The 25,592-nt window shown below is 34.7% G+C and overlaps 2 protein-coding genes across 3 annotated transcripts in view; one reads left to right on the top strand and one right to left on the bottom strand.

The window, feature by feature from the left end:
- Positions 1–10,578, top strand: part of Nmdmc (NAD-dependent methylenetetrahydrofolate dehydrogenase) — a 30,716-nt gene extending 20,138 nt beyond the window's left edge. For both annotated transcript variants that reach the window (XM_035377580.2, XM_035377578.2), the window contains 2 exons: positions 4,678–4,896; positions 9,751–10,578. In XM_035377580.2, coding sequence (XP_035233471.2) covers positions 4,678–4,896; positions 9,751–9,932 — 401 coding nt within the window. In that variant the 3' untranslated portion in view covers positions 9,933–10,578. The remainder of the gene's footprint in view (positions 1–4,677; positions 4,897–9,750) is intronic.
- An 11,970-nt stretch (positions 10,579–22,548) lies between these two features.
- On the bottom strand, positions 22,549–23,049 carry LOC146997142 (histone-lysine N-methyltransferase SETMAR-like). The gene has a single exon (XM_085817817.1). It carries the CDS (start codon positions 23,047–23,049, stop codon positions 22,549–22,551), a length of 501 nt encoding a protein of 166 aa, XP_085673943.1.
- Positions 23,050–25,592: the final 2,543 nt, after the last annotated feature.

The raw sequence follows: 25,592 nt of genomic DNA, 5'->3' as shown, positions 1-25,592 counted from the left end.
TCTGCCACCAATCGTCTGTTTTGTGTATATATGTAGGTAATGATTTCTTTCAAAACTCCTTTAAGAAAAGCTGTATAACATGCTGGAAATTAAGGCTATTAAAAGGTTGAATTAAATTATTTTCCTAAAGGTAGATGAAACTTAGTATTAATAACTTCCTTTTTGTAAGAATTGTAAAGTTAACTTTTAAACATTCGTATTTTAGGAATTATAAGTAGAAAAGTAATTTTTATAACTTATGGCTGTAAAATCAGCTTTTTGAAGTTATGGCTCAGCAGCTTTTATAAGTTTAATGACTTTGCACGAAGTAGGAAACTTAGAACTAATTTTTTTATTTAATTTTTTAATTAAGTCTTTTACTAAAGTTTTGTAATTTCACTTACGTTTAAAATTCTTTGGATTATGTGCTATTTTTTAAAGGTAAAATTTTTATTCGAATTTATCTCTGAAGTATTTTATTATTTCACTTACGTTTTCAATTCTTTAAATAAAATTTCCTTTATTTAAGGTACAAGATTATAATTAGAATTTACTTTGTTTTTCCTTGCTTTGGGGAGAAGCCAGATATTTCGGGTGAACTATTATAATTAAAATGGTTCATCGGCTAATTCTGGATAAGAAAAAGCAAGGATTTTTGTGGAAGAGAAATTTCAATTGATTTCAGTGTTCCTCCTCCTGAGGAAGTGGCATTGAAAGTTGATTGAATTCCTTTTCTATTATGTTCGTTTTTCTTTAAACTTCATTGATCTTTTGAATTGGGGTATTTCTTGTTTGAAGAGATTTTGTTTTGACATTTTTTAAATTCGTTATCGCATTTATAGGATTATTTGAAATTTGTTACTTACGAATTTCAATTTTTGGTCTTTGCGAAAAATTAGTTCTAAATTTCTTACTTTATGTCTTTACTGATAATTTTTCAGCAGCTTAATGCGCGAAAATACTAAAGTAAAACAGTACAAACCCGAACTAAAAGGGTGTTGGATGAGAATTCTCCCACCCAGGATTTGGCGATTGGTTCGCCTAAAAACCCCAGTCGTCCTTTAGAAAGGGGAGTATATAAGGTATTTCTCCCACCTTCTTGGCGTGCCTTCGTGGTGTAGTGGTTCCGCACGCTGGGCCGGTATTCCAGAGGTCCGTGGTTATATTCCCGGCGAAGGGAATTGTTAATTTTTCATCTCTCTTGCTTCCAAAAAAATCCTAATGCCTCTACAAGGTAAGTGCTATTAAATGTTGTTTGCAAGAATTTGTTACTTTTAGCTTTCTTACTAAATTGTTGTTTCATCATTTATTCTTCTTCTTCTTTAAAGCAATAGGAAATTTAGTTGCGGTTAAACTGAAAGTTGGTAACAAACGGCTTAGAAGATGAATAAATTCCGTAGAAATAAAAATATATAAATATAATATTTATTTAAGTGAAGTGGTAAAAAAAACCGCTAAGAACTTGGACATTAAATATATTACTTTATGAAGGGATAACAACGGAAATACATTAAGGATTCAAAAAACATTTATATTTTGACATGCTTAAAAGATAGGTTTTTAGAGCATAAACAAAAAGGGATACTACATAGCTGTAGGATTCATGAATACATTTATTTCCGTAATTATTATGCAGGTTATTTAATGAACTTACCACTTCTGTTTAGAAAGATATTGAATAAGTTGTTTTTCAAAACAAGGTAATCCTTGGGGACATTCATTAATTTTCGCTATGCTGATGCTCCAAGGGAAAAACAATTTTCAAAATGTTCAGCGGGCTGGCAATTTCATGAAATGCAACGGATCAACAAAACTTCAAATACTACCAATTAAGAACGAGATAAATATAAATAAAAATTTACACTCAGTTTGCTTTTTTATCTGTAGACTATGGAATTTTTAAAGATTTTAAAGAATTTTAAAAGGGTAAAGCTTCTTGGTATTTTTTCCATACTTTCTGCACAACTTATATTAGACGAAATGGGGGTTAAATAAATTTTAAACTTGTCGATGATGATGTTCTATTCTCTCCAAATATTCCTTATTGCTTTTGAATCAAGGATTCATATTTTAAAACAATTAGTCTTGATCGCTATACTATTCAAGAATGCATTTCAAATTCTAGTTTTCCTAATGTAAAAGAATAATATCAAATTCAGTTAACTAATGCTTGTATTGAATTTCCACATGCTAGAGGAATTAAATATTAATTCGAAGAAGAAAAAAACCTCATTTTTTAAGGAGACCTGTATTAAGTTCCTTTTTGGCTAGAACTACATTAAGCTGCAGAGAATTTTTACTTTGATGATTAAAGGCAATTTAATTTATGGAATGACTTCAGAATACGAAAAATCATTCAAGTACTTATTTAAAACTCGTTCTGTATTAATTTCATCCAATGGCAGAAGTGGGTGAGTGGAGTGTGTTGCTCTCTTCAGTATAACGGTTAGCGTTGCTGTTTACCATATTCTTAAGTCCCAGCTTTAATCTAGGAAGTGACTTTAATGATTCTAAGTGTATAGCGGCATGAGGGAACTCAAAATACATAGAGAGTCTTCTCTGTTGTAAAAAAATGAACAATCTGAGAGGTGAGTGTGTTGCACTATTGGAAGACTGTGACACGTAGGGCTATCAAATTTTGAACACATATAATCCTGCGCCTCAACATATGCATCTAGCAGAAAACGAATTTTGAATTTCGAATTTATTTTTGTTTATGTGCGAACTGAACTAACTTTTACAGTAAAAAATATTTATAAAATCAATACATATTTTATAGTTATATGTTATAATGATGCTCACGTCTTTTATAACGTCGACCGTGAGAGATTAAAATTTGAAAATTGCATAGAATAAAAGCCTACAATACCCAAAACGTTTGTTTTAATAGAAGTTTGTTGCGCAGTGCTTCATTGAATATAATAGAAACTTTCCTTGTAACTACTTTCTGTAATTCGCGATAATTTACTAACATTATTTTAAATATTTTATTTTTCGGTGCAAAAAATATTTTATTTTTTAACAATGAAATATGGAGAATGAAATATAGATCAGCTGATTTCTTTTGAGATATTTCCAAGGCTATAACTATACTTACAGAATTTTGTTACTAAATATATATAACATTTTGTAAGCTATTCTGTTTTTTCAGTATATATTATCACTACCGATGTTAGCTCAAATATCTATATATTTTTATTATTTTTTTTTATTTTCCTTTTGATTTTATTGAAGCAGTCGATGATAATGGAAACAAAAATTACTTTTTCCTTTTTCATCTGTGCAGTAAAACCTAACGGATATTGCTAGAAGAACGTTGAAAAACAATATCAACAAAGCAACTTAACGATTAAGATATACGATAGACTGGATATATTAAACACAATGAATACTGACTGTTTTTATTTATTTTAGTCATATTAGACATGGATTATTTTTAAAAGGCTGCTGTCACCTCACTTAAGTGTAAAAGTGTATTTGGTGTATTGAGAATACGGCAAAGTACACTAGGGCTATCTACCTAAGGGGAGGGATGTTATTGTGGAGGACTTTGTAAGGGAAACTGGCTCATATACACGTTACACATGGGGAAAACCACGAAAACACGGCCATGCAGCCAGCCCGTTCGCGGGATTCGAACCTCGGGCTGAACTACTAGTGTTCAGCGATTTTACCGCTCGGCCGCTGCGTAAAAAGTAGAGAAAAATTATTTCACCCATTTTAAGATTTTATAATTGATCCAATAAATGCTTTAAATATTCTTTGTGTTACAAATGAAAACATTAAGGAATAAGTTTGTTTATTTAGTTGAATACAAAAAGTACGCAAAGTTTGTCTATATGCTGAAATGAATGCCTTCGTGGAGGGATTAGAAAGTCCTCATATTTAAGTTACACGAAAGGAAAATCACAAAAGCTTCTACGCAGTTTACGCAAGATCCAGCCACACTTAGCAGAGTTCAGAAGAGTCTTATTAATTCGGTTAATGGTGGAATCGTTCAATGGTGTCAAAGCCTTATTTAGTCGGTTAATGGTGTTGGATTTTAGAATTTCGCGTAGCAAAATTGAATTTTAAAGATCTGAACACAAATAAAATTATCTTTCTTAATTTTCCTGCTTTTATTTTGCATAACTGTGTCTTGCTCATGTTCATACCTATATGATTTTATGCATATGTTAGCCAAAAAGAGTTATTAGTCTCGAAATACAATTTGGCGTTCATTCACTTTAAATGCTTTGTGTCTCCTTTAATTAGAGTCTGTTGCCCTTCTCCAAAATTTAAAACGCCTTTCAAATTTATTTTATTTGTTATTGATTAACAAGCTAAGCTATTTAAAAGCAATAGGTGCAGTTTTTAAAAATGTTATTCTTTAATTTTTCATTTAATTTATTTAAATAAAAATGCATTTAATTCATGATATACTAATTTTATTTTTTTATATAAAATAAGAAGATATATAATCCCCCATGTTAAGCAAAATGTACGTTCATATAGTATGGCATAAAATGTTTCTGTATTCCAGCTGGGCCATCTCTGTGGATAATCTCTACTGAGAAACCATATTAAACATCAAAAGAGACCTATTGAGAAATTGTTAAAATTAGAAAACTTTTAGATTTTTTTTTTACGTTACATTTCAGTTACTTAATTATAAGAGTGATGCAGATATGTGAAAATACAACATTATTTCATTTTTAGGAGATGCAACAGTCACTGTTTGTCACCGGCATACACCGGCAGCAAAGTTAGTTGAATTTACTCGAATGGCCGATATTCTTGTTGTGGCAACAGGTATACCTCATCTCATAACAGCAGATATGGTGAAAGAGGGCGCTGCAGTCATCGACGTAGGTATTACCAGGATAAAAGATCCTCAGACTGGAAAATCTAAGCTTGTTGGAGATGTAGACTTTGACAGTGAGTAATTAGAGAAACATCTTATCTTTTACATTCATTTTACATTTGAATTTCCGCATAGCTCTTCAATGTCATTATAAATTTTTAAGACATTTTATGCTTGGCGTTTGATACTGAATCTAAGAATTTAATAGAAAATAATTAGAACTTGACGTAACATTAAATGTAGAAAATTTAAAATACAGTCTATACCAGGGGTTCTCAACCGGTGGTACGCGAACCACCAGAGAACAATAGGTGGTACGCAACGAACCAATGTATTTTTAACTATTAAATTCAAAAATTAAAACCCCAGCATCCTGACTGTGCTTTTTCTCTAACACTCGTAAATTTATGCGATCTGAGCTTTGTTCAAGAGTGGTGGTGGTACTTTGTACAATTTTTGTTTAGATGGTACGTGTTAGTCAAAAGGTTGAGAACCGCTGATCTATGTTATTAAAATCTTTGCACGTCTGTTTGTTTGTAGCATTATCTCCTCCTGAACGGCGTAGAGTTGAGCTTCGAGAGAGGTACCCCCCGGATTCCAAACTCAAACTCCCCGGATTCCAAAACTCAGAAAACGCCAATTTTAGCCCTCATTTTCGCACGCTGAAAATGAAAATATGCTTTATTTTGAAACGTATTGCCACTGCTCGTTTTTAAATTGTAGAGTTTCTTAATAAAAAATTTCTAAGTTTTACAAAATATGAAATAAAAATAGCATTGCCAAACATTATATATATTATTCCCTATTCCAAAAATTCTTGGGAAGCCATTTCGACCAATATCATCTTCGAAGAACTGTAATCAGCGGAGATATTAATTCAGAAATTCTGAAACCGCTCATTTTCGCACTCATTTTCTCGATTAGCAACAGTCTCGAGCGCTGGAGATAAAAATCTGCTTTATTTCGAAAAGTGTTGTCGCTGCTCGCTTTCATATCGTAGGGTTTGTTAATAAAAAATCTGTAAGTTTTACAAAATACGAAATAAAAATAGTATTGCCCAAACATTAAACATATTATTATTATGTAAGGTCGTATTCTGACGCTGAAGAAAGCACGCGATTGCATGTGACGTATGGCGAAAATTGTTCGTTAAATGTCAGCATTTTAAATAAATAGCTGCTGTTGGAAACTTTTTTCTTTCAGGTCAGTATAACTGACACGGTATATTATTGCCACGTTAATTATTTTATTAATATTGAAAAATGTTGTTATATTACATTAAATTTAAATCATGACGTCATGCTTATTAACCTGAAGTGTCAAAAGTTTTTGTTTCCTGGATTGGCAATAAAAAATTATTTACGAATTGGTCGTTGCTTGGAAAGAATGAACTGATTTCATTCATCCTGAAATGTTTTCATACATTTGCTTTTCAGGTGTACATAGAACTTATTAATTTTGCTTTGGCTGCAGCCCGCTAGTCATATTATATTTTCTGAACGGTTATATTATATTTTCTGAAGTTAATGGCGTAGTTAATAGTCAAGAAAAAATGAGAGACTGTTAAGTTAAAATTGTAAATTAAAGTATTCATTATTCAAATACCTTAATATTAGAATAACTGAAAGTACTAAAAGTATTGTTTTTAGGTAAAGAAATGCTCCACATAATGAAAGTCTTGTGCAAAGATGTTCCTGTATCATGAACTGGTGTTCCCACCGAGAAATGTTCCACGTACCGAACCAGTACTACAGTATGGTATATTCCGAAATTAGGCAAAATATGTCCAAAGTACGAAACTAAAACAAAGAAAATGCTTACTTCCTGGTAAATTTTCTTAAAAAAAGAATCAACAGTTTGTACGCACTGCAAGGTGCAATCTGCATTATTTTTCAGTTACATAATTTCAGTCTTTCTAAAAATGAGAATATTATAAATCAAAGTAGTCTTTTGTATGAGGACCGAATAAAAAGGATAGGTTCCCCCAATTATTATATAAACAGTGGATAGTCGAAGCCCTTGCTTCCTACATAACAAAAGAGCTAGCTGATAGATAAAGGCTTAATACTGAATACAATATTGCTGCTTGATAGTGTCCCCGACTACCAGAAAGACCCGGAGGAGAATCGTTTTTAATAACTTGAGAATTTAAGAATAATTTTGAATAATTGTTTTAAAGGCACAATTCCTTCAAACGCAGATCAGATCATTGTTTCAACCACTAGACCAATAAATAAATGTCTTCTTCAAAAGACTGTACATATGAGCATTCTTCAGATGGCACTTTGAAGCTTTCATCTGATATGATAAACAGAAAAATTCTAGAATAACTAATTTGACACTGAAGACGCTATGCTAGATTTATCCATAAGAAATTAAAGGATCTTCAACGCATCTTTGTTCTGTGTCCTGCTTATATTCATTGTAAATCAGTGAACGGCAATGAATTTGTAGACGAGATGGTTTTCACAGCACTGAAGCTGAGGAGAAGAATGCGTAAAAGCTGTTTGCATACTACTTTTTTGGTGAAATAAGCTCACTATTAAAGTACTGAAGGCTCTCCTTGAGCAGAGAGACTAGGAATACTAGAAGGAAGTTTCAGTTCGGTGAAACAAGGAGACACAGAAACTCGGGCCATTGCAATCATCAACCAAAGACCTTCAGAAGAAGTGGAAAGTAGTCTCTGGCATAATCAAGAAGTGCTCCATCAATCATACTGAGACCAACAGAATGACATATGCCAGTCTAACACAGTGGCTTGTTCTACTTTAAAACTATACCGAAAAACTGCCAGAAGGAAATCACTTTAGACAACTGATTAAATCTTTAGACAAACAAATTTGTTTAAATAGGGTTCACCCCACCCCGGTCCAAAAAAAAAAAAAAATAAATAAAAAAAAATAAAAAAATAAAAATAAATAAATAAATAAAATAAAAAAGAAAGTTTTTAAATTTTAAATTACGTCCAAAGGAGCGTTTTTTTAACGTTTTGTATGTTACCTTTATTTATTAAATATCATGGTTCTTTGCATTAAACCATAAAATTCAGTTCAACAGCAATGTCGCAAAATCATTTTAAAATGAGCATATGTTTAGAATTTCCGATACACAGTTCCGCGTGCTGGAGATATAAGGTTCCCCCCCCCGTAGAGTGTTGCTTTTGCTCACTTTTAAATCGTTGAGTTTGCCAATCAAAAATTCGTTAAGTTTTACAAAATATGAAATCGATAATAAAACACATTCCAAATTTCAAATTTGGGCTTTCAGATGCCCATATTCGCAGTAGGATTACGTCATTCAAAATTGGATGGCTCTAGGTACCGTTGTTTCATCACAATGCAAGAAACATTTATGCAGATTCTTCATTACTTAATTTCTTCAAATATAATACAGGGCGATAGTATTTAGTGGCAACAACTTGAAAAGTGATACGCCGTTTCTAGGGTTCTGACCAAAAAATCGCAAGGGACAATGCCCCTTCAGATTAAAAAAAGAGGAGGGGACACGGATAGCAGGAAATTCTTAGACAACTCAGTCTTTCACCTCCAGTGGAGGAATGGGTAAATTCAGATTTTTAAATGAGAAGACTTGAAAATGTGCACATAGTGAAGGTAAATATTTCTTGAATAATGAATAAATTAATTTCCAAAAATTTGAGCATTAGCGCTCTTTTTAATATTCTATAAATACTTCATGGTGTTTTGCCGTTTAATCCCGATTTGGGGAACGGAATAAATCGGAAATGGTGGTCCATACGAATACTATCAGAATAATTCTGAAAGGTACTACTACATTGATATCGGAACCAAGGAGGGGTTTCCGGAATGGATCAATTAACTTCCAATAGTATGCAATGTTGTCGCGTGACGTTTGCCACGCTTTTCAAGCAAGGTGGCTGAGCACATTTTGCCGGGTAATTTCCTCTACAAAATAATTACAGATCGTAAATTTCTTGTAAACAATTCCAATACGAAATTAGATCAACTATAAATATTTGTTAAGATTTCAATATCTGATTGAAAGAATTGACATTCCTTTATAATGGAATAAAATCCTAGTATGTTTCTCTTCCCACCGTTTGGCACAGCTTTAACGAACATCTTGCTTTAAATTTGCGATTTTATATTTTAAATTTTTGGGAATTAAATCTTAAGCTAATAGGGCTGATTAGCTCATATAAATGCGTTTTTTCTCAGTACAAAAATAAATAAATAAATAAATAAATAAATCGTTGAAAAGAAATTTCCTGCCTGGTAATATTTCGCAACAAGTGTTAATAACGTTTATACCGTTAATTTAAAAGACAAAAAATCGAATAGTATAATAAAATTGCGTAGCAGTAGATTGCAGTTGTGTATATATTGTTTTGTTTAGCTTATTCAATTTCAAGATACTTTTTAATAGCATTTTGATATTTTGTTTATGCTATGCATTTTCACGTTCCAAATTCACGTCCAAACAATTCAGAATTCAGATTTAATTTTATTTAAATGTAACGATATTGTTTTGTCATTTGGAAACAATAGGTAGTATTTTTAAGTAAGAACAGAAGTGAATATTTATATGATTTTGCCCTGGTTTGTATTTCATTAAAATTAGATTCTTAGAATATGAGATCTTCTGATTAGTTTATATACCATATTTTGCATGAGCTAATGTTTCGCATTGTAAAAGAAAATCCAATTTTAGTTGCAGTTATTTTTAAATTATATACATACACAAACAGCTATTTCTGCATATAAAATAAAGTTAAGTTTTCATCGAGTCATAGCATTTCACATTGTAAGGACGCAAGTTTACATCGGGCCTCTAGTGTTAAGCTGGAATATCACAGCAATGTTTTTTTAATTTGCATTTTATAATTGCTATGATTTGTGCATGTATTGTGATGAAACGCATTTAATTTAATTTTCATGTTTTCTCTGTAGGAGTTGTAGAAAAAGTCAGTTACATAACTCCGGTTCCTGGCGGTGTAGGTCCAATGACGGTAGCCATGCTTATGAAAAACACTTACTTGGCAGCTTGTAATCAACTAAGCTATGAGACTGGAACAATAGAAAGGTATCAAATATGGGATTACGAAGAAGAAAGAGCTGCTTTTGTTATATGATAAATTTAATAGTTTAGATTTCGACGATAATTACAACGCTATATTTGCCATCCTGTTGACAGAAACCATGTGAGAAATTTGCATATCCTTCAGTGGTAGCATAATTAAATCAACTACAAGGAATGCCAATTTCGGCGGTATTACAAGATTATTTGTGAAGATTGAGTTAATATTATACATAAATTTCATACTTTAAGTAGAAGTTTGTCCAAGTCTACGGTTGCCCAATAAACTCAGTATATTAGGTTGAAGGGAATACTTTTAACAGTTTGATTGTATTTTGTCACTTGATACGAATGTGGTTAAATGTTTAAGCCAAAAAAATGAGCATAATATCCCTCTAAGTTCTTTAAATACACTGCATTTCCTTGAAACGTTTTGTACAATTTTTAACTTTTATTTCATTTATTTTATGTGTTAAACTTGTTTAAATTTTCATTTAGATACTAAGTTTTTCTTTTAAAGCTTTAACCTCTGATTTTGATTAAATGATCCTATGTATAAATGATACGACGTATACCTAAAATTTAATGTTGTATTCTGAATTTGAAATGCTTCGTTGTATAATTTCTTTTCACGAAATTAATATATCACAATTTATTTCATTTTTGTGTATATAATAAAGATATAAAATTTTTTAAAATAATGTTTTTGTGATGATTAGTATAATTCAAGGAAGTTGGAATCGGCCTAAAAATACAAATAAACATAAATAGAGACAATAAACCAATGAGAATGTAAATAATTAATATATATATATATAGGTTTGAATTTATTAGATTCTGTCAAAGCTAAGTAGGATAGTCTACCTAATATGAAAGATATCTTCGAGAAATACTTTCTCAGCAAAACAGATTCGTATTCGCTGAAATTTTATATCGGGTTTAACAACCAGTGTTCAGTAGTTCTGACTACCAGGCGCTGATTGATTATAAAAGACTTGGAATAGTTATAATAAAAGACTTGGAAGCTCCCCTATCTGGAAAAGAATATACTTAACTGTAAAAAAGCGAAACTTTGTTTTGTTTTCATTGTGTTTCTCTTAAGGATAATCCAAACTTTCGGGCTGTTTTAACATTTAAGCTAATTTTAACACAAAATTTGTGCGCGAAGTCTATCTTCTCTGTTAACAGCGATTAGCGCCTGAAGCCTTGAAGCCTGTATTCCAATTTTTTGTACTAATATAAATCCGTGCTGGAACATTAATCAAATTCTGTGGTTCTGTGTTTCCAACACAAAATTAGATTAACGTCGAGAGCCATTAAAATTCTGATAATTTTAACATTTCAAAAGGTTTAAGCTTCTGGTAATAATCCAAAACCATCTATAGTTTTCTTCAAAACTCTTAATTTCTTATGACAGAGAAATGCAAACGTTTCAACTAACCTGTTATTTCTTAAACTGACGTACTGCCATGATTCGACGTTATCCGGGAATTTAGTACACGTTGGTCAGAAAGCAGACTACTTTTCATAGCCTACTTAATGCTATAGGAGTCATTACTCTTGAACTATTACTAAATACTGGGATTTCTTCAGGATACCTGGATTGTACCACTTTCATTGCATTTCGTACCTGGCTGGAAAAACATATAGTTACAAATATGTGTAGTCAACTTTAGTGAAATTACCTTATTTGCCGGCGTATAAGACGCACATTTTTTCTTCGAAAATAGGTCTAAAAAACAGGGTGCGTCTTATACGCCGATAGTTGCGTCTACGTCGTATGTGAATGGGTCAAAGCTTCATGAGATGTTGTGAAAACATAGACAGTGTTTTAAATCATTTAAGAAGTGTGGCATTAGTAATGGACTAGATGGTTCAGAGGACAAATTGTTGTATGAAGACTCTGATGCTGATTTTGATGAAGTTTCAAGTGACTCTTCATTTAGCTCTGGAAATGAGTGTCTGGGTTTTGACGAAGGAGATTAAAAGGTGTTCTTTCTCAGATATGTTGGGTATTTGCAGAAAGTATTTGTATTCGTATTACTTTATATTTAATATACTATAAATTCATTATAATAATCATTGATAAAAGTTTTATCCTTCAAAAATGTGCTTAAAAAAGGAGCTGCGTCTTATAGACCGGTGCGTCTTGTACGCCGAAAAATATGGTATATGTTACATTGTAATATCTTTTGTGTAATGTAACTTAAAATGCTTGAGAGAATGATGCTCTGCCGGAAAAATAAGATTACAGGCCAGGTCTGTGTAACATTGAGGTAAATGGCTATTTCGCTAAATTGGCGAGATATCGCCAAGCTGACGACAGTCTTTCGCGAGAAATCGGCAAAAGTCACCAAACTAGGGGACCATTTAAAGATACTTTAGTCCGGCCCATACATAACTGTAATTGATTCCTATATGTAACTATAATCCGTATCTGTTCCTTATATATAACATTAACCGTATATATGCCTTCCACTATACGGTTAATGTTGTATATAAGGAACAGATACGGATTATTAATTTGGAAAAACGGAAGGTATTACAGATTTCCCGACGGCAGGGGAAAAATTATATAAGACCAGAGAGAGCATCAGCTCTCAGTCTTTAAGTTCAGAGTCGACTTCATCGTAATATCTATATGTGTATCTGTATGTAATATATGAGTGTGTTGTAACCCTCCTGGACGATAATAATCAGCCATATGGTTTACTGCACCGCACCCAACGCAGACAAACAAAAATACAGTTAAAAGATTAAAACAGAAATACAGTCAAAAACATCAAACTAAAATTCCCAGTACCGTTCTTTTGCCATTTATAAAGTTCATCAAATCCTTTGCAAATCTAAACTCTTTATTGCGGCAGTAGAATTCCTTTATGTTACCATGTTTTTTCCTAACATGTCGCAATAATGCGCAGTCTTCGACGAAATTTTCGGGCATTGCCTTCAGCGCTACAAAAGCTATAAAGGCTATTATTCTGTGAATTAAATATTTTCAGGTACTCCGGGAAGCGCCCGTGTTCAATAATTATTTGATTGTAATGAAAATCACATATCATTCACATATTTTTAGAAACATCAAAGTTGAACAAATAACTTTTTCTTTTTCAAGAAATATTCCATTTCTCTTTCCAGCAATCATAATAGAAATCCTTGATTTTACCAATAACAATTCGAACAATAACAATATCGAACGCATCCCCGACATTACCCATAGCAGCCTTTTTGGTCAGTATGTCGGCCCTCTCTTTGCACCAATATGGGCTTTTACTCAATTCGCTTTCACTTCATGTTTTTTCTTAACTTTTACAAAGAGAGCTTTCATAAATGAGACCAAAATATTGGCGTTATCAACATCTGCTTCAAACCAGAACAATCAGTGCTTCCAAACCAGATAATGAGTTTGTATATATATTAATATATGTTTTTACAGTCAGAATTTCATCAATCCATTTAAGAGCAAATATGACAGCAGCCAATTTGGCTTGAGAAACCGAGTTGTAAGGTTCAAGTCTAATTTTGCCATAGTCTATTTCTGTATTAAACAAGTAAAGCCCCATATGCTGCACCAATGGCATTGTCATAACCCAAAACGTCAGTAAATATATCCACTTCTCCAACGCAAACCTTTGTTTTCCGATATTCCACTGTTTTTCTTAATGCAGAATGTTTAGACAGAAAAGCGTATATTATATGCAGCAAAACTTTTGTAAGTAATAAAATTAACATTTTGTGAAGGTAATTTAAATTTATCATAATAAAAAGAATAAAATATAGAGAGAGACGGCATACCAGCCTATATGCAAACGACTTCCGTCAAGACTATTTTAAAGCATCTAGTCAGAAGCAGGAACCAGGGTCGTTGTATTGTATCTAATTTATTTCTGATTCGTTGCAAGTTCACGGGGTTGGAATCCCAAGCCCCAACACCATATAATATAACGGGAGTAAAAACTGTTTTGTAAATTAATCTAAAAATATTGCTTTTTAGTGCAAATGACGCAGCTAAGAAATTTCTTTTATAATACATCAGAATAGAAATAGTTCTTTTATAAAAATTATTAAAATGTTCTCAATGTTCAAATTCAGTTTACTATTGAAAAAAAAACAAAACACCAAGATATTTAATTTTAATTCTAACACCTTCACATTTTAGTTGTGCTGTTCTAGTGTTTTTTACATCCTCTGGGTAAAACAAGAAATTAGGTTTTGTAAATGTAATCTCATCTTTTCTTTTTCAATCCACTTTCTTAAATCTTCTATAGTAAATGAACACAGTGTCAGTAATTTCTCCAAAGAGTTTTAACGAATTACGTATAAGAGGCCATCAGCATAACATAACACTTTTAATACTATTCGGGCACTTTTTCTTTAACAATCCATACATTACGGTGTTCCAGAGGAACGAAGCACTGCAAGAACCTTTTGAGCATCCCTTGTAAACCATTTTTAGACTTTAGATTATTGAGATATCAGAGTATTGACAGTAAGAGAGTATTCAGAGTATTGAGACATCTTCCCAGGAGCTTCGCTCTTTAGATGACCTTTCCATTGCTTTGTGTTTAACGATCTTACTACTTTTAAGTGTAACTATTGATTAAGCTCTGTGAGACTAAGATGAGCTGTCCGAGTATTCTCACAGAAAATTCGAGGACTGTGAAGTGTTTCTTTTGAGGAAATATATTTTACCAAGCTATCATCGGTTCTGTGTGCATTCAATCCATTACGTCCACCCGAAACAAGTTTTTCTATTAGGAGTGGGGTTGAATGCTGGCGATAAAAACGATGGAGGAACAACAAAGATAGCTTGTGGCAGCCTTTGCTGCATTCAAAGGAGAGATAAAAGCGCGACAAGAATCCATTAATGAAGAGATGAAAGCGGTCCAAAAAAGATTGAAGCGGGACAAAAGGAAAAGAAAAGAGTTACTACTGCCAGAAAATAATTAAGGCTATGGAAGGCAGAATAGACACGGGCGAAATGAAGTTGGAGGACCTGAAGAACAAATTTCTGCTGTCAAACAGATCGAAGAAGCAGTTTCTTCACTACCACAACAAACCGACGACACAATTTCTGCTGTTGTCACCAAGGAAATTTACAATTTGTAGACATTTATAATGACAGCTAGTCACAATTCCAAAGCCCTTAAATTTGAATATATGCCGTACCGACCCTTTCTAAATCTATCCACATATGATTCCTGACAAGTGCACATAAAGCAGTTCTACATAATGACAAAAACAAATAGATGAGCTTTCAAAGCTAAAGCCTGTCATCTCGCCGTTTCTCTGAGAACAGATGCAGCGAATATCCTTTGGATTTTGGCCCAAAATCAGAGGTTAATTTTCGAAGCACTATCCGTCACACTGGAACTGCGCTTTGGCGAGAAGTGTTTAAAAGATTATAGCAGGCTTCAGTTAAAATCTCGCCGGAAGAAGCCCACAAAAGTCCTCCAGGAGCTCGCCACGGATGTGGAAAGTCTGTTCCATCTCGCATTTAGGAACTGCCCCTTAGAAATAAGGGAAATCCTCTCCTTCATCGAAGGCGTCTGGGATCCTGAGATTCAGAAAGCTCTGCGAATGGCGGATGTCAAGGATCTAAGAAGCGCCGCTACTGTTGAGATATTAGGTTAGTTGGGAAAGAGATGAAAAATGAACAACCGTCTTCGCCGGGAATCGAACCGCGGACCTCTGGAATAGGCGACCGGCGTGCAGACCACCACACCCAGAAGGCATGCCAAGAAGGCAGGAGAAATACCCTATAAATACATAAAAAAGTAATAATGATGTAAATACTACATTACCAAGAGCTTTGAAAATTGGTTACACGTTACGTACTTCTTCTAATTCAATATATATTTTAGCTACTTTTCACTATTGTGGTATAGGTTAGGCATACTAATATAATAAGGACAGGGTATAGACACAGAAAAAAATACAGATGAAAACTGAACAAATGCATTACAAATCATGAAATACATTAAATGAGTGATGGATTAATCATAATAGTAAACAATGTTAAAAAACAAAAAACAAGACATTGGGTAAATTAATATATGTACAGATCGAGCTGCTGACGGCCCGGTATTGGAGGAAAGTAACACAGAAGTCAATCCAAGTTGTCATCAATACTCTTAGCAATGTTAGTACAGTCTCTAATGTGGCTGAGCGCATATTTTTTCTCGTTTGTATTCTTGACCCATGCTGTTATATTAATTACATCAGATTTTTAAATGCGAATTCGCTGTGTGCGGACAATCATACAGATAGCGATATGGGTCACCAATACTGCCAAAAATACATTGGTTGCTCTCTGTGGCCAAATTCGTGAAGATCGGACATATATGGGCTATGTCCGTCAGATACTGTGTGAGTTGCGAAGAAGTGTTCTGCCTGTGGTACTCGACACGCAGTTGTTTTGCCATTGTTTCATTAATTCACATTTTAGAGTGGCTTTTAGATATGAATTCGAAAGGGGCACATTAATGCTACTCACATGGAACTGGCTAGCTGCGCTTTTCGCAGTCACATCTGCTGCTTCGCTTCCTTTAATCCCCGTATGATCTGGAACCCATTGAAGCTTGGGCCTTAGACTTACAGGAATTGAAATTAATAATTTTTGTATGAGTTTGACCATGGAATGTCTACTGCGGCCGCCCTGCATTGCCTGCAAGCTTAACATTGAATCTGTGTATATTACGTTTTACCTTCCATTGCTAACAGCAAAGTCCAGAGCTGCCTTTAAGGCTGTAAGTTCTGCTTGAAACACTGAGTTACTGGGATGAAGCTTCTTAGCCTAGGAATGGACTATGGTTACCGTCCATTGCACACCAAGTACTGTCGGTCCCGAGCTCTCTTTTGGAACCATCATAAATGGCAGGAATTACTGTGTCACCACCGTTGCTTGCCTTAGTGAAAGTTGTAGAGCATTTCCACCATTACTTCTACAGCAGAAAATTCCTGCTCCTCACACAGATCATGCATCCCTCACTCGGCTGTTAAATTTTAAGAATCTGGAAGGCCAAGCAGCCAGATGGATAACGAGAGTCAAGGAATATGACATAACAATCCATCATATAAAAAGATCGTAACACGGAAACCTCGGACGCTCTGTCTAGAAAATACAGCCAGAAAGTGCGATATTGTTCCAGGGTCGGGGCAAAATGTGAGCTGCGTAATCCAGTCGTATGTCAAGTTCTAACTTCATTGTGTAACTCAGATCCATGGAGCGATGAGTAAGTTAAGAAAGACCAGTTGAAAGACGGCGACATGAAACACATAATCGACTTCATGGAGTCTTCAGATAGAAAAACCTACCTCTCAGGACATTTTGATTTTGATAGTCATATGAGAAAACACTTTCGGAATGGTGTCCAGTATCGGAAGTTCAAATCTGATGATGGAATGGCATTTTGACGGCAGCTGATACTTCCATGATCCCGTGCGTTCTTAAAGTATTCCATAGCACTCCAACAGGAGGCCCCATGGAAAAATTAAAATTTTGCATGGAATTCCAAAGCGCTTCTACTGGAGTAATGTAAGTTCTAACGTGCAGCAGTGTTGCCAATCTTGCAATAACTGTGTGGACTCAAGAACCAAGAAATGCAGCCAAGGGAAGCTATAACGTTACAATTTAGGAGCTACTTTTGAACACATCAGCTTTGATATCCTGAGACCTTTGTCACGAACTGCTGATGGCACAAATGCATTCTCGTTGTCATTGATTACTTGTCAAAGTGGCCAGCAGCGTATCCTTTCCTTCATAAAGAAAGTAGCAGATGTATCGATAGCGCGTAGCATTTCCAGGTTTGGAGTTCCTCTTCAGGATCAAGGAAGAAATTGTATCTCAACTGTAATTTGAAACCTCTGCAAGCTACTCGCCATCAACAAAACCCAACGACATATTTGCATCCCCAGTCAGACGACATGTAGAAAGTTTCAAACGAAGCATCTTTAATACTCTCACTGATGGTTTCGAGAAACCGATAGGACTAGACCACAAACCAACAGGATCAGAAGTTACCCTTGTTCTTACTGGCCTACTTCTGTGCTGCCTACGAGACTACCGGTTATTTCCCATCCCAGATGCTCTTCCGTTGTGACATATGTCTAACTTGTGATCTCTTGTTTTGTTGCACTCCAGATACACCTTCATTCTATGAGGAGTACATTCAAGATTCCAGAAACGGCTTGGAGTGATTAGAATTTTGCACGACAAGTCAACTTGGCGACGGAGATGAAGACATCGATTCAACGAAGGTGACAAGTTGTGGTTATGGAATCCGATTCGATGAAAAGGACTCTCTTCTAAATTACAATCACGCTGGAACGGTCCTTACACAATCCTAAGGAGGCAGAACGACGTCGTAGTTCGGATCCATAAGTCATTGTACTCTAAGCTTAAAGTCGCTAATTACGATCGGCTAGCCCCTTACAATGTCCGTAGTACTAAGTCCCCATAGTATATATAATGTAAATAGTATACTAAGACCATGGTCGTGTTTGGTTATAAATTTGAAAATTCATGCATTTAACTATTGATTTAGTATTTGATTTGTTGCATATTATTTATTGAATTTATTGTCTTATTACTGCATTGATTTACTTCAAATATAATTATGGCTTCCTGTCCAGAGATTGTACTGCCCAGAATGTGCAGTTCTTAGGAAGGAGGCAATATCACGAATTTTGTAGAGCTGTAAATAATTTTAGTGAAATTATTTGTGAAATCGTAATACTATAAGGTATTTCTCCCACCTTCTTAGCATGCCTTCGTGGTGTGATGGTCAGCACGCTCGACGCGTATTCGAGAGGTATGCTAGACCCGTGGTTCGAGTCCCGGCGAGGGCATTGCTCATTTCTTCGATTTTCTTGTTTGAAAATTTCTCTAATATCTCTACAGTGGGGCCTGAACTAAAAAAGGTAGTGAACGATGATTCTTCACCATCAGAATTTGGCGATTGAGTCCCCTAATCCCCAAGAGCCTTTTAAAAGGGAGATCACATAAGGTATTTCTCCCGCCTTCTTAGCATGCCTTCGTGGTGTAGCACGCACAACACATATTCGAGAGGTCCGTGACTCCAGTCCCGGCGAGGGCATTGATTCTTTCTTTGATTTCCTTGTTTCTAAAAATCCTCTATAGTATCTTTCGTTTAATGTAACTTTAAATGTTTGAGAGAACGAAGCTCTGCCGGAAAAATACGATTACAGTTGCAAGTCTGTTTAAAATTTATTTTGCTTGGCTGTTTTGCTAAATTGGCGAGATATCGCCAAGCTGGCGAAAGTTTTCAATACTAATTTTTGTCGCCAAATTTGGCGAAAATTTTCTGTTTAACAGTCATTGGCGGTGCAACTGAATAATTGTAATTGATCCGTATATTTAACTGTAACCTTATGTGACCCTTAAATGTAGTTGTAACAGTATATATCTTCCAGTTCTTTCAAGAAAGTACTGGAAATTTCCCGGCTGCCGGAGGAAAACTTTGTAAGGCCGTAGAGAGCATCAAGTCTCAGTTTTTCAGTACAGATTCAACTTAGGACTACTGAGATATCTTCGTGTTAGCTTCGCTCTTTTATTATTTCGCTCTCGCTTTGCACTGTATTGTGTTTAACGCTATTAGAATGTTTGAAGTGTAACTACTGATTGTGGTTTGTGATATTGGAAAGAGTTGTACGAGTATTTTTGTGGAAAGTCCATAACTGCAAATATTTTCTTTGGGTAAAATAAATTTTATCAAGCTATCATCGCTTCTTTGTACCTTCAGTCCATTACGAATCCGTGCGCACTTAACAATATTGAATGCCCTTTCACAATACCTCTGACTCCTAATTATATATGTGGTATTAACGCATTGGATATTTTAATAATTTTGAAGTTTTTTGTGTTAATTTACTATCTTCAAAATTAAAACTTCTTGAAATCTTCAAACTTGATTAAACAGTCTTGTTCTGATGTTTTCTTTTCCATGAGCAGCATTTCTGGTTTGTGACTTGAATAATCGCATATGTTTTTCTAACCCGTTACGATTTTTACCGTTTTCAAAGGTATAGTAATCTACATTTACATGTTATCTTAGATGTAATGAACTTTCTTGTTTCCACCATATGTGTAAATTACCCATATGTGATTTTTCCTTACTTGACTGAAAAAATTAAAGATAGCTTCCTGTGGAAATTTTCAGCTTATGGGAACTTTAAATATACAAGTTCACTTTTTCTGGCTTTTGAAATGGATCTGCCGTATGTAGAGCATAATGCTTTGAGCATAATGTTTGATCTCATAACTACTCTAATAAACGCTATAGAGTAAACTTTGACTCTTAAGTTAATTTCAAAATGCACATTTAGTTAGATATATTTGAATATCTTCTGTACAAGAGAAATTAAATATTTCAAATTGATTATTATGTTAAAAGTAGTACTGGTTTGTGAGATTTGGTTTACAGAAAACTAATTACTCTAACCTTCTATCTTCTTTGTCCGTAGCTGAAACATCCAGATTGATATTTTCTCCTGCCATTTTCAAGATAAGTAGTCTGTGTTCGTTTTTAATACGTAAATACATGTGGCAGTGAATTATGGGACATGAGGATACTTTTATTACTTATCACATTTAGTAGTTGAGGAACAAAATTTAAATACAGACTTTAATAAACCACATTAATATTTATCATTTATTTTGCTTAAAAGATTTCTTTCAAAATATTAAATTGAGCTGTGATACATAATTACATTATACTTCATTCAGTTAATGCGATTTATTTGTTTTTATTTAAACAGCCAATTATCAATAAAAATTAAATTTCGAAGTTTTATGGGTACTTCGATTGAGAGATTATTTTATTAAAAATTTTAGTATAGTATAGTTTTATCTAAAAATGTGCTATTCGTTCACAAACTGATTCTGTTCATACAGCGATTGAACACTGATTTCTCAAAAACGAGACTTTTAGAGTTCACCTACCGAGACCTCCGTACTCCAGAGCCATATACGGCCTTGCATTCCATTCTCTTGGAAGCTCGATTCCCATTTAAAAGAAGACAAGAATGTTTATCCTCCGTGATGAAAGTTTATCCTTAAAAGTGAGTTTTAATTTTTATCATATCCCAACTTTCTGAAAATCTAGAATTATTTTTAGTTCTATGTAGAAAGGAGGCTTTATGGAATCTTAAATCTAAAACTGAAAGAAGTCATTCCAGCGAGCTGAATGTATAATTGAGTCAAGTCTTCCGATCCTATGATTGCTAACCTTGATTCTTTTCTCTTCCCGCGCCTTTCTCGCTAACCTTTGTTGATTCATAGTTCCTCATAATTTTTTTTTATCATGGTTATTGTTAACAAGTGGTGAGTCAAAAATAGAAACTATGCAGTTCATTGAGCGAACGGTTCTGATCTGATCCCATGCAAGAGCAGTTTTTCCTATCTCCAGTTATATTCTGTAATTCCATGATTATCAATAGAAGAAATATCTAGTCAACGCGGCATTTACTACATTTATTAGGCGAAAGATGACGATGGATGGGGATACGTAATTTTTATAATAGTTCATTAAATATATTTTCTCATCAATATTTACCTAAGCTTTGTTAAAAAATACAAGACATTATTATATGAAATGTCGCCAAGACGGTAAAGTGGTTAGTGACTCTGACTGGCGTACCGAAGGGCCTCGGTTCGAATCTCGGTGAAGGCGTAGATGTAATTCGTCCGTCTCTTCATAGTAGTCAACAGTGGCCCCCATCTATTAGGTGCCGTATAATAAAATGTCCCAGCTTCTGGCCTTAGTTGCGGCCAACGCTTATAAACTGCAAGAGCCCGCCATTGGGAAAAAGTACATGAAATACATCAATTTTATAAAAAACTTGAGCAAAAGGAAAAAGATTAAAAATAGTTAAGCCCCGTTTATGCATATCTTTCATTTCTGCTCTTATTTCTCCCCACTCATGTTGATACTAAAACATTTCATTCTTACGAACGAATAACTTCGATTACATGTCGTTACCCTGACTATATTCACCTAAATTCTTTCCTTCTTCATATAACTCCTTTGAAAGGGGTTCCCTTCTTTCATTAGCTTTTGGAAATTGTATATGGAGATCTAAGAAAAAGGGATGGGAACATAATCATCTTAGATTGGATCATGATTTAATATTCGGTTGACAGTACGAATGGGAGGTCCTACGATGAAATAAAATGGGTTATGGTTTCTCCTTACTAAAAGTGTTTGTAAGGAATTATGCCACTCCCTTGCCCGTAATTTCATGATGTAAATACTAGGTAACCAAAAACGTTCTTGCCGTTTTGGACAGTCAGTAAGAAAAAGTCATAAAACAAATAATAATCACCGCTAATCACCATCGGGATCCAGTGCATTTTGCCAACGAGCAGCTAGCTGTGCGATGACATCGAGGTAAACCTCAGGACTCTTGGACGCAAAGAAGTCCGTGAGGGCCTTTTCGAGGTCTGGCCTGTTGTTGAAGGATTTCCTATGAAGATGGTTCTCCAGGGTGGTAGTCTTTTGGCGCGAGCTCTCGCGAGTATGGTGAATAGGTTAGTATCTCCTAGCCCAGTTGATGGATGGTATTCCTGGCCACCAGAGCCATATACGGCCTTGCATTGTCATGGAGGATAAGTACACCCTTACGATTAACCAATGTTGGCTCTTTATGCTTCAGTGCCTGGCGCACACGTTACAATTGCTACGAGTACAGGTCTGGCCCGATGGCAAGAGCTCATAGTGCACCACTTGGCGACTACTCCACCAGATCAGAGCATGATCTTGCGTGGGTGGAGAGAAGGTCTCGTAGTGAGGGACAGTGTCCCGTGGTGACAACCAATGTCTGGAACGCCTGGGTGTGTCATACTGGACCCATCTTTCATCGCTGGTTAGTACTCGATCAAATATGGATGCATTGCGGTGCAGAGTAAGCAATGACAAACAGACAGCGCCTCGCTGTTGCTTGTTAGCATCGGACAGTGAGTGGGATACACACTTGCTAAGCTTGTATGCCTTTCCTATGCGGTGTAAATGGAGTCCGATCGTTTCACCAGATACCTGGATGTGTTCAGCAAGCTCACCACATGTTTGGCTACTGTCACTCTCTATGGCTGCTCTCAGGGCCTTCGTGCAGCGCTTGTGGCCGACCGCTGCGGATGCATCACTAAGAGACATATCCCCTGACCTGAACTTTTGGAAGCATTGCCTAGCGATTCGGCCCCAGAGGCCTGGCAAATTCGGCGACTTAATTCAGTTGCTGACAGACCCACTTTAAAATAATACAGCAAACAACTCCGAACGAACGCCTTTGACGCGTCCATTTCAATTAGTCGCTGTGTGAGTTATGTTTGAAGTACCGATGCAATGCGCTTTTATACTCTTGGTCAATGTCTAAACTTCCATCCTAACCACTTCATCGTCACTTCTTCATCAGGTTTGTCGACTATTTTTATGTTGGGGTTCACGTTTCTAATGTCATATCAGAAACGGCAAGAACGTTTTTGGTTACCTTACAATTAACACGTGCAGCTGGCAAATGGAAGACCCGTGGACTGAATCCCAGCAACAACGCAGTTAATTCTTGATTGATTCTTCTTAAGAACATTTTATGTTATTTAACCAGTTATGCTGACTGAAACCTTTACAACAACTTCTCCGTTTCGTAGTCCTCAGCAGGATGCAAACAAAAAACATACAAATTGAATTGTAGAAAGCAAATTAAATTGTAGAGTATTTACATTGAAGGTTTGAATGTTTCATATGTTTCTGGCGGCGTTGATTGCAGGTTACATTTTATCGCCCAGCTTTGCCACTGAATATTCCGAACATAACCATTTCAATAGCCGTTAAAACGCGCCATTAAAATATAGAGCCAGTTTAAGTAGAACAATCTATAAAAGTCTCGGACAACGGTATCTTGAATTTGAAATTTCAAATCATGTTATTTAAAATACTCATGAATAGCAGTGTTTCGATTATAAGCACGAATTATGCCTTCTATTTAAGTTCAAGATTTAATTAAAAATTATTTACAACCTGTTTAACACTTTGTCATAATATTCAGATGAAGCGATAATAAGTTTGTCAGTCTAATAGGGTCGAAAGGAGTTTGATTCAGTTTCTACACACCTAGAGCCCTATACGCTTCAAAGCTAATAATCTCTACATTTTGCTTAATGGAAGAGGCTTTATTCCAGCTAAATATAGAAAGCAAAAGAAAATTCTTTAAAAATATATAAACTTAAAGAATTTAACAAAAATACAAGATTTGATAAACTCAGAGATATCAAAAAACGGGTTACTAATCTGTCAAATTTGAAAACAAATGATTGTGGAAAAAAATTATAGAACATCAAAAACATGAGTTAGTGCAAAATCTGCTCTACAGTAATCTCATGCCCAAGGCGAAAATTTTCTTGAGCTCATGACATATTTTGCTTAAGTTTTTCACTCGTGTTGCATCAAGTACTTCAGCGAGTCATGTTCATGAAAAAGGCAAAAAACTAGCATTGAAACTGAATGTGAGCGATAACTGTTCTTTTAATTAGAGAGCTGAATAATTTAAAGCTCTGCTGCGAAATCTTATACCATAAGTACAAAATACAAGGATGTATCAGCTGAATCTGTTGCAAGCTTTTTGAAGAATTACTCAAAGATATGAATAACTATTATTTGAAAGACATTTTTGCCGATGGTCTCTTTTTCAGCTAATGCCTGCAAGAAGCCCAGGCTTTAAAGGCGTTCAATATAATGCAGTTCCGGAAAGGAATGGTTGGTCTTTGTAGCTTTCTCCGAGTATAAACGTGAATACAAGTCAGTTTGCTTTAGAAAGTCCTTCACGAAAGCATCCGTTCCTTAGGGTAGATATGCCTTTTATGCTTTAAGCTATTCAAATATTTTTTTCTTATCAAATACTTTGCAGCTTGAATTCCTGTGATTTAAAAATGTAGAATTTTAATTATTTTCTAAGCTATGCGTAATATTTTAAACAAAGTAAAAGAAGGTTGATAAAATTTGATAATATTCAATTTTGTAATAGCAGTAATAGAGTTTTAAAATTCTGCAGCTGAAGTATGTGGATCTTATCCCAAAACTAAAATCTCTATTTGACGTATTCCTCATTCATAAATCTTTTTCGAATGGTGCTTTATTACATTAAAAAAAGGTCCTTTACAGCAGTTCAGCATGCTGTTTAAGATGTTATTTATAAAATGTTCATGAAAATACTCTGGGTTCAGAAAAGTGTCTGCGTAAAAGAGTCGTTCTTTATTAAGCAATACCAAGTGCTAGTATTAGGAAGCATACGTTAAAAACACTTATTACGTGAAAAGAAAACATTACGCAGAGTTATATAAAACAAACAAAAGCTAAGTTACATAGAACAGGTAAAATGTAGTTGATATTATATTGACTAGCAAATATCCTTACCTTAAAGCTTACTTTGTTTCACTCAATTATGTTAAACAAATCGATATGTTTTAAAGTAATTTTGAGATATGACTTTCAGTCTCCCAAAGAAATATTTTATGTACAGTCAAAAGTCGTTAATTCGGACACCCATAATTCGAAATGATCTATAATCCGGACCTCATAACTAAAAACTTTCTGCGCATGCGCCGCGTTGACACATGCGCATAGGCGTTTGCGCGTGCGCGTAAGACCTTTTACGACTGCGCATATGAGTGTGCGCAAGTGCAGAATACGTTTTCGCGTGCGCG

The sequence above is a fragment of the Stegodyphus dumicola genome, chromosome 5 (genome assembly GCF_044657685.1).
Source record: "Stegodyphus dumicola isolate Sdum_Otavi_A_Nest chromosome 5, ASM4465768v1".
Classification (NCBI taxonomy): Eukaryota; Metazoa; Arthropoda; class Arachnida; order Araneae; family Eresidae; genus Stegodyphus; species Stegodyphus dumicola.
Note: the sequence above shows the minus strand (reverse complement) of the source record. Positions and strands in the feature narration are given on the sequence as shown.

What these genes read in the sequence shown, in the direction of transcription:
- LOC146997142 (XM_085817817.1), bottom strand. Translation starts at nt 23,049, where the DNA reads ATGTCTCTTAGTGATGCATCCGCAGCGGTCGGCCACAAGCGCTGCACG.